This window comes from Dendrobium catenatum, unplaced genomic scaffold (genome assembly GCF_001605985.2).
Source record: "Dendrobium catenatum unplaced genomic scaffold, ASM160598v2 fragScaff_scaffold_847, whole genome shotgun sequence".
In the NCBI taxonomy this organism is placed as follows: Eukaryota; Viridiplantae; Streptophyta; class Magnoliopsida; order Asparagales; family Orchidaceae; genus Dendrobium; species Dendrobium catenatum.
Window position 1 is genome coordinate 6,933,081 of NW_021319309.1, and position 9,812 is coordinate 6,942,892.

Below are 9,812 nucleotides of genomic sequence, written 5' to 3' on the forward strand. Positions count from 1 at the left end.
CTTGAGTTGAATGACTTTCGACCGATTTGTTGATTGGAAGCGAAGCTCCAAGGTGTTCCAGATCTGAGCGGTGGTGTCGAGAGAGATGACATATCGAAGGACAGTAGGCGAGATAGTCGAGCAGATTGAAGCAGAAATGTTCTGATCAGTGAGTAGCCACTGCGCATACTCCGGATTATTGACTGACACCCCATCAGTTGATCGAAGATTTCGATCGGGTGGAGCAATGGAGATATCAAGAAAGGACTGGAACCCATTTGCCCGAATGATCTTTAAGATCTGGGATTTCCATATTGTATAATTTTCTGGTGTAAGTTGGAGAGAGACGATGTTCTTGATGTGAGACACCAAGAACTTCAGCGTCGTCGGGATGACGGGTTCTGCTTCAGTGGTACCGGTGAAAGTCCGATGGGTATTCGCCGCGGAGGAGAGCGATTGAGACATGGCAAGAAAGAAGAGGATCGGTACCTTAATCTGATACCATGTAGAAAGTAATGACACTTGAGGAAGAAGACAAAGAACCGAGAGTAAAGCTACAGAACGAAATATTATTCTATATCCTAAACTATGATACAGTAGCCTATTATATAGGCCTTTAGGAGAACAGATATAAGAGACACATAACCAATGATGTGTTTACACGTGGACAAGCAGCTAATACATCAGACTTTAATTTGTTTCTGCTAATAATACATAAGCGTACATCGATCAAGTGATACAAACTTGTTCATGCTGACATTGCATTCTTCACACTTGATATATACCAAAGTGGTTGGACCTATTATCAGGGATGAACATAGATATTCGGAATGTGAGCAATCTTGTGCCGATCGGAGCCTCCAACCTTTCGATAGCGCTCATATAACTCTGGATGACATCCCCATATTGTTAGACGTTTCAAAGAGGGAGGAAGGTTCGGTAATTCCCGAAGCATAGGAACGTGATATAGATCCAGTTCAATTAAGCAAGGAAACAAACATCCATCTTCAACATCCATCTTCAGCAGCTCAAACCAATCCTCTAGCAATGGAAAGGTACGGTATTTATCATTCCCATTATATTTACTTTGGAGCCATTTTACTTTCGGCATGTTTTCAAGTTTCAGTGACTTGAGGAAGGGAAGTTGCCCAAAAGGTGGAAGAGTTTCCCACTCCAAGCATTCTCTCAATTCGATTACCTCTAGATTGGAGATAAGATTGACGTTGTTCATCCATATAGCAGACCTTGCACCCATGTAGCTATCTATCTCCAGATCCCTTAGACATTTTGGTGGCTGAAGGTTGTCGAGCACTTTCTCATATAAATTGATGTTCCTCAAATCAGTGTTTTTCCACTCTAAGGTTAAATTTGTGAGCCTCCTCTTTTCACATAATTTGGCGCTACAAGCCTCCTCGGCATCCTTAACATTTTCAAGGTTGTAGATTCCTAAAATGCGAAGATCATTCATATTCTCCAGCTCCCCAATTCTATAACCACTCCCATCTCTAACAACAAAATTATTCAGTTCTGTAAGATACTTTAGCTTCCCAATCCCACATATCGATGAAATACAATTATTGTCCATGTAACGCAAGTTAGAAAGGTTATTAATGTCACTTGGTAAAAAATCAGCATCATTATGATACTTACCATAGATTATGTATTGCAAGTGATAGAGATTACTTAGAGATCTTGGCAGCATAGTCAAATTATGACAATTAATTCCTAAGTATCGAAGATGTATCAAATTTCCAATCTCCTCAGGTATTATTTCCAAGTCCTCTGGAGACAGTAAGTATAATAAGCGCAGGCTTTGCGATGCTTTGAACATTTCAATAAGTGCACTGTAAATATCCTCCGGATTAGAATCTTCATAGAACAAGAAAAGAGAGCGCAAATGTTTAAACTTCTCAATCTTTTTTAAGATGTTTGGATTTGTAGTTCGAAAAAACAAGTGTCGAAGAGTCTCAGGAATTTTGAGAGATGAAACTTCATCATCCACAAGTTTACTGCATACCTGTGCAAAAAATTTAGATGCTGACTCATGTATTAAATCATGCATCTTGTAGTCATCTCCGACCTCGTCAAATAAAGCTTTTTTGACTAAAACATCAAAATACCTTCCTCCGATATCCTCCATTGTCTCTCTTTGATTAGAAGATGGCTGAATGAAACCCAATGCAATCCACATTCGGACTAAATCATCTTTATCATACGGATGATCTTCTGGGAACATACAACAAAATGCAAAACAATTTCGTAGATGATTTGGGAGAACTATATAGCTCAGTCTTAAGATGGAATGGATAGAATTCTGATCCAATAAATTGCTTTCTAGAACAGTCCTCCAATGCCTTTCATCCAAGTGGTCATTCAGAACACCACCAATGACCTTAGCTGCCAACGGAGATCTTGAAAGCTTTTTAACTATCTCTCCAGCAATGGCTCTTAATTTTTTATGATCATCATCAGAGGGGTTCTCTACACCAGCAAATGCATGAGAGTTGAGGAGCTGCAAACACTCATCTTCCTCTAGGCCCTCTAATTTAACTATTTCTTTCTTCTTTTTAATTACCTTTGCAAACATCAGTGCAATTGAGTCCGTTCGAGTTGTTACCAGAATCTTACTACCAAAACCCCCAAAAGCTAGAGGGGCGAGCACATCCTCCCATTTCCTTTTATCTTTCTCCTCATCCTCCTCCCAAATATCATCCAGCACAAGTAAGAACTTTTGGGACATAATCTCAGTCCGAAGACTATTTTGAAGTGCATCAAGTGTGTCACAACGAGGCCTCTCCATCTTAAGAGATTGCAACATATCTGCAATGAGTTTCTTCACATCAAAGTTGTTGGAAACACAAACCCACATTTGACGATCAAATTCCTTTGTAATTTCATCTTTATAAACATGTTGCAAGAGGGTTGTCTTCCCCATACCACCATGGCCCACTATGCATAGCTGAGAAATGTTTCTGTACAAATCAGTTGTTTGATAGTCATTTGATGGATTCCTCAGCCACTCCATAACAAGCTCCTTCTCCTTGCTCCGCCCGATGAGATCATTTTTAGGCAAAGATCCTGTTTCACGTGTTTTGTAGAAATCAACCTCCTGCTCCTTCTGTTCCTGCTTCGCGCTGTTTAAAAGATAAAGGAAAGTAGTAACATCAGCCGAAACTTTATCAAGTTTCTGCACAGCGTCCTCCAGTCGCTTCAAGTTGGGATCCATTTTGAGAACACGTTCGCCAATTTTGAAAATTTTACGAGGACTTTCAAATAGGAAGCTCACGAACTTTCTTTTCTGGCCAAATTAATTAGAAATAGATTATCAAATAAATAAATAAATAAATATATTCGCCAGCAGAATCAAATAGGAAGCACACGGTGGCCGAACGCACCTTTGTTTCTTCAGTGTTTTTGATGAGCTGTTGTTTATGCTTCATGTACTCAAACTCATCGAGCACATCATCTGCCTCATCAATAGCATCTCGCAGCTGCCATATCCATTTGTTGAAAGTAGGGTTCTGATCGCTGATTTGTGCTTGGTTAGCGGCAAAGACGACAGCTTGGATTTTGGGGTGGTTCTCTCGCAGCCTTTCCAGTTCCTTCTTCAGGCCCGTCTGCCATCCGACTTGATCTTTAAGGTAGTCTTCAAGGTATTCAAAGCAAGTGTTGATGATCTTATCCATGATTGGACCAGCAAAATATCCCTCCATCGCAGCGACGATTGAGGTAGAGAGAGCAGAACAACTGATACAGAGATCGGATGAGAAAGAATTTAAGCCGCAAATGGCCACGTCCAGCGTAGAGAGAAGGCGAATCTGCCTCGTAGCCGACGACTGAAAGTCTCTGTAAGTCAAGTAAACTGAGAGAGATGGCAAAGCTGCCGCTTTGCCGACGACTGAAAGTCTCCGTAAGTCGAGTAAACGGAGAACAAGTGAGAAGCTTCCCTGCAGTTGTAAGTTGCCGACCCAAAGTCTCCGTTCTGAAATAAGAAAATGTAAAATAAATGGGAAGTTTTATTTTGATGGGAGGACAGAAGCTGCCGCGTAGTCGTAATAACTCAAACAGTAAGCTGCTGCGTAGTGGAACCACCAACAAGTAAAACAGAGATTGGAAGATATAAGATTAGATAGTCTCTAATAGCTCTAAATGAATGCTTTTTATGTAGTATAATTGACTAAATTTGTTTTTTTTTTTAAATAAATCATCATATAATAAATGTGTGATTCACAAATGATTGCTTTGGATATTTATGGGAGTGTTAAAATTGGGATCAAATTGACTTAATTAATTTGAAATAAATTTGATTTAGTCGAAAACAATTTGGTCGAAATTAGTGCTACATGATTGAATAAGACCAACTGAATGAAATTCAATTTAATTATATTTGAGCTAATTTAATTCGAGTTGAACTGGCTTAATTTAACTTAATTTAATACAAATGAAATCTTATGCATCCTCAATTTGAGTAGAATAGGCTTAATTTTATTTGCTTTGACTTGACTTAAAAAATGAGACGATGACTATTATAAATTTCATTTCGAAAAAGAGGGCAACAAAGCAAAGAATTATCTATTACCAAGAACATTATGGTTCTTGATAATGAGTTTCAAGATTGATATATATAATAATATTTAATATTATTTAATAATTTTTACATAATATTAAATATAGGTGGAACATAATTTATTATTCCTATGTTTCTCATAATATTAATATAGCTGAAAGTTAATTAAATTTTAATAATTTTCAAATAATATTAAATACAATTTTTTTTTCAAATAATAATAAATTTAGCTAAAAGTTAATAAGTTAAACATAATATTAAAAATTAACTTTTACATAATAATATTTATTTTCACACTATAGTAAATATTAAATATAGCGGTTTCCCTCTCAGTCCTTATCTTTTCTGTCTTGTTATGGATGCATTTTCTAATTTATTAAAGGAGAGGGGATTCATTGGTATCAATGTAGATAATTTCAATCTTACCCATCTTTTATACGCTGATGACGTGCTTGTTTTTGGGGAGGCTTCTTTAAGTAACTGTCAAAATCTGGCAAATATTCTCAGAGATTTTGGTAATTCTACTGGCTTGCATATCAATTGCGAAAAAAGTGCTATTATGTTCCCCAAGCATCAAACTAATCAACAAGTCATTTGCCAGATCCTATCAATCTATAACATTACAAATAAAATCTCTTACCTAGGGATCCCGTTGTCTTTCAATAGGCTTAAAGTAGAAGATTTTCTTCCACTTATGGACTGCATCACTCATAAGATGAACGGATGGAAGGCTAACTTGTTGTCGTTTGCTGTGCGCTTACAGTACTTAAAGTTCACTATTCAAAACACCATTGGGTACTGGATTCGTGGTTCGATTTTGCCTAAACAGGTGTGTAAGCACTTTAACAAGGTTAGCTCTAGATTTCTTTTCTTTGGAGATTCAAATCATTCTAGAACATTGCACATGATATCTTGGGATACTATATGTCAGCCCAAGAACAAGGGTGGGTTGGGGATTCCCTCTGTTAATGCCATACAATTTGCATATAACTGTGCTGTCATACTCAGGATGTATAACAGCACTTCTCCCCTCTCCAATTGGTTGACTAGCAAATATATCTCTCCTTGGCGGCCTCCTCCTATGACTGCTTCAAAATTCTGGAAATCTATGTGTAAAACTTCTACTGAAGCTAAGGATTTTTTTCATTTCAAGATTAATGCTTACTGCCCTATTTCACTGACCTGGGATCACTGGTGTTATGAAATGACTTTAAAAGATTATATGGGAGAAGCAATTTCTGTACAGGAGAAAAAATTGGGCTCTTTTTATTATGATTCTATGTGGAATTTACCGAATTTCCTACCTGAGCAATTGAAGGTTTTATTTGTCATGTCACATGGATTAAGCAATGAGCCTAATCTAATGTGGAAAGATAAATCTGTATCAAAATTCAAAGATTATGTCCATGAGTTTTATAGTGGCTTATCTGATTGTAACTGGTTCAAAAATGTGTGGCACAAAGGTAGCTGTCTTAAGCACAATGTGTTTGTTTGGCTGGCTTTAGTAGGGGGCTTAAGACAGCTGATGCTCTTCGCATTAGGTAGATTAATGTGCCCAGTAAATGCTCTTTATGTCATATTTTTGATGAATCAATTACGCATATGTTCTTTGAATGCTCATACTGCTTTACAGTTCTCATTACTGCCATGCCAGACACTAAGAATTACTGTTAAGACCTTCTCTGCTTCACCTGTTTGTTTGGGTGAACTCGAAATACAAAGGAAATTCTGCTTTGAAAAATTTTTACAAATTCACGGTGTGCTGTATTACTTATTATCTCTGGAAGGAGAGGAACTCTAGAAGGTTTGGAGGTATTTCGAATAGCTCTACTACACTCGTCTTGTCCATTAAAAAAGTGGTGTTTGAGAAAGTGCTTGAATGGAAGAACTCCTATGGATTGCTAGAAAGGTTATAAGTATGGATCTAGATGGGATGCGATGTCTTATTTTGCAGCAATTTTGTGGCCAGTCTGGACAATGATGATGCCCCTTGCTGCTGATCCCTTGGATGGCCTTTGGGGCAACCAGGGATTGTTGGTTTCTTCGAATGTATCACATTTCTCTGAGTCCAAACTGATTCTGGGCCAGGGGCATGTTCTTATACCAGTTCTGTTTTTGGCTGCTGATGAGTAGTTTCCATTTCAGGAGATGGAGTTACTGGTGGAATGCTTTCACTGATTGTTTTTTGAAGATTTTTTGCAGGTTATGGTTATTATCTGCATCATATTGAAGATATCCTGCTTGTTTCTTCGTATATTATTCTCAGGCATAAAATCATCTAGTTCATTTGAAAATTCTGAAGCTGTGCTTTTGTTCAAGAAATTTGGTGGTAGTTCGCTGGATCTGGCGGTGGTCTTTTTCGCAGTTTTTATTTTAGTATATTTCTGATGGTTTTTTTTAGCCATTTACTTGTAATTTTGGTTTTCTTTTATTTTTGGGCTTATTCAAGCCAGCCTTAAGGCTTTAGCATTTCTTCACACCTGTAATCAGTTTGATTAATAGAAGGGCTGTGCCCAAATTTTCCCAAAAAAAAAAAAAAAACTGTTGAACATCATCAAAAAATTCGAACAGTTGGAGGAAAGTGGTCCTGAAAAAAAACCCTCCACGTCTGGCAGAAGATAAACTAAAATCTGGAAAGAAAAATCACATTGGAATAGTAGATGAATGATAAATTCCTCTTCCTTAGAGCATAATGGACAAATGTGATGAATCAAAATATTCCTTTTTGCAAGCACTTCAGCTTTTTTGAGGCCATTAAGAACAGCTAACCATGCAAAAGAAGAGAACCTTAGAGGCAATCACTTATGCCAAATGAACTTGTGCCAAGCAACCTTTGTGAAATAAGAGAAGAAAAGCATTCTAAAAGTTCTAAAATTAGGTGTCCCATCTCCATTCAAGGGTAATCCATAATAGGGATGGACGAAATCAGCTGACAAACATGAGGAGGAAAATGATTATTCAGATTACAAACTCCATCAATAACATAATCCTTCACATTTTCACAAATTCCTAAAAACCTTAAAACAAACATTTTTATAAATAATTCCTTAAAACATTAAAACAAATTTGCTTTAATGTAATTTCTGTTTTTAGAAACTTTTGTTTTTAGAAAAATGTTTTTACACATTTGTTTTAATATTTTTAGGAGTTACTTTAAAATAAATTTGTAATTTTTTTTTTTGAACATTATAAACATGCAATGTTGTTGTTAGACCCCAAGTCCTGGATAAGAAAAATGGAGAGTGACATTCAATGATCGACAATCAGTATAAAACTTATTGAATAATCATCATATTATGTTAATATTAGAGCATTGTTGAGATTGTTGCAACTTAATTGTTTGACTGTTGAGATTATTGCAACATATGTATTTTTGGTGATTGCAAATCTTATTATTTTAATTATTGTTTCTCCCAACATATATTGGATATAGTGTTTTTGTTGTTTGTGTGCACTAACATTTCAAGGAAATCTTACTCTAGATTATTGAAGACTTCAAATCAAATTAGATTTCGATTTACTGAATAAGGAGTTTGTATTTTTCACTTTTTTTAAGTATGAGAGTGTGTGATTGTAATTGAGTAACCGTGCACACACACACTGGAGGAGTTTAAATTTGTAATTTTTTAAACTAATCGTATTGTATGATTTCATTTCGTATGGGACAATTTGTTCAATTATTTCCTCCTACGAGAAGAAATGTGTAATTTTTTTTTTCTTAGTACTAATTATACTATACGAAGTCACCTTCATATAGACGACGTTCAGAGTACAAAAAGAACGGGTCCTGTTTCATCCCAACGAATCTCAAATTTTTCTAAACTGATTATACCGTACGATGTCATGTTCGTACAGATGACGTCCATAGTATGAAAATATGGGGAACCTCTTCGTCCAAACGAACGCCAAATTTTTTTAAATGGATCATACTGTATAATGTCTTGTTCATATAGATGACATCCATAGTAAGAAAAATTGGGGAACCTTTTTTTTTTTTTTTTGAACGAATGCCAATGTATTTTGAAGGGAACATACTATACGATGTCTTGTTCGTACTAACGACGTCCAGAGTACGAAAATATGAAGTATCTTTTCGTCCCAACAAATCAGAAAAATTTTCTTAACAATTTGTACAGTACGAACATGGTTCATACTGGATGATTATCGCATACGAAAATATTTTGTTCAGGTTCGTAGCAGTTTTTAAATTATTCATACATAGAAATTACGATCGTAATATATAATCGTATACGCTCAAAATGGTAATTTTCAATTTAATGAACAATTTTTCACGTCTTTCATATGAAAAGTCCTTAAAAACTAACTTGGACTTTCTGTTCTTCGTATTTTCCTTAAGAGTAAGTGAAAGAGTGTTTTGGGAAAGTGTTTGTGAGAGAGTTCTTGCAAGTAGAGTGTGAAGAATTCATAAGGTTACTCAAAGGTAAGAATCTTTTTTATATTTTAGTTACTAATTTTTCTTTATTTCTTCTTTCTAGTTGCTCGAGAGAAGATCTTTGAACAAGATTTGGTACTCTACCGACACTTATAGGATATGAAAGGATGATGGTATTCTACCAACAGTTGGATGATATGAAAGTATGATGATACTCTGCCAACACTTGGAGGTGTAAAAGGATGATGGTACTCTATCACACCGGGGATTGATGGAAGAGAGAAAAATTGTAAAGGCTTATCTGCCTTGATGTGGGGGCAAAAAGAGAATCACTTTGATAATAGTACAATACCTGAAGAGGAAGTCTTCAAGGAATGAACATAGAGCTTCTTGAACCGAATGAACGTAGAGCTTCTTGAACCGAACCACTATAAATCTTTGTGTTTATTTTTATTTCCACCCTTTTATTTTTCAGTATCTTACTTTTTATGGTTTAAAACTTATTTTGCATAAAACATATAAAACTAGTTTTTTTTTAAGAGAACTATTAAATTACTAATTCACCCTCCCTCTTAGTTAATCTTGGGACATTTGTATAGGTTTAACAACCTATATAGACTTTACAAGTGGTATTAGAGATTTATTTCAAAACTTAAAATTTAGACTACTTTTTAAAAATGATAATGACTAATTTTGGAAATCGTAACACACATGAAGGATATTCGATCACTAGACTTCCATTATTTAATAATATCCCTTTCAATTTTTAGAAAACACATATGTCTACTTTTCTTCAATCGCTTGACTATCACATGTGGATCTTATTACAAGATGGATACCCTAGCCAACTAGACTACAAAATGGCATTAGAAC

The 9,812-nt window shown here is 35.7% G+C and overlaps 1 protein-coding gene across 1 annotated transcript; it reads right to left on the reverse strand.

The window, feature by feature from the left end:
• Window positions 1-524: 524 nt before the first annotated feature.
• Window positions 525-4,976, reverse strand: LOC110101503 (putative disease resistance protein RGA4). Its single transcript, XM_020829416.2, has 3 exons — window positions 4,973-4,976; window positions 3,375-3,961; window positions 525-3,277 (listed from the first exon to the last, which is right to left on the reverse strand). The coding sequence occupies exons 1-3, from the start codon at window positions 4,974-4,976 to the stop codon at window positions 785-787; spliced, it is 3,084 nt and encodes a 1,027-aa protein (XP_020685075.2). The 3' UTR covers window positions 525-784.
• Between the last annotated feature and the right edge of the window lie 4,836 nt (window positions 4,977-9,812).

Bases quoted from the DNA above. Each gene is read 5' to 3' on its own strand.
- LOC110101503 (XM_020829416.2), bottom strand. The intron at 3,278-3,374 runs GTGCGTTCGGCC...TAATTTGGCCAG, and splicing joins AAAACACTGAAGAAACAAAG to AAAAGAAAGTTCGTGAGCTT.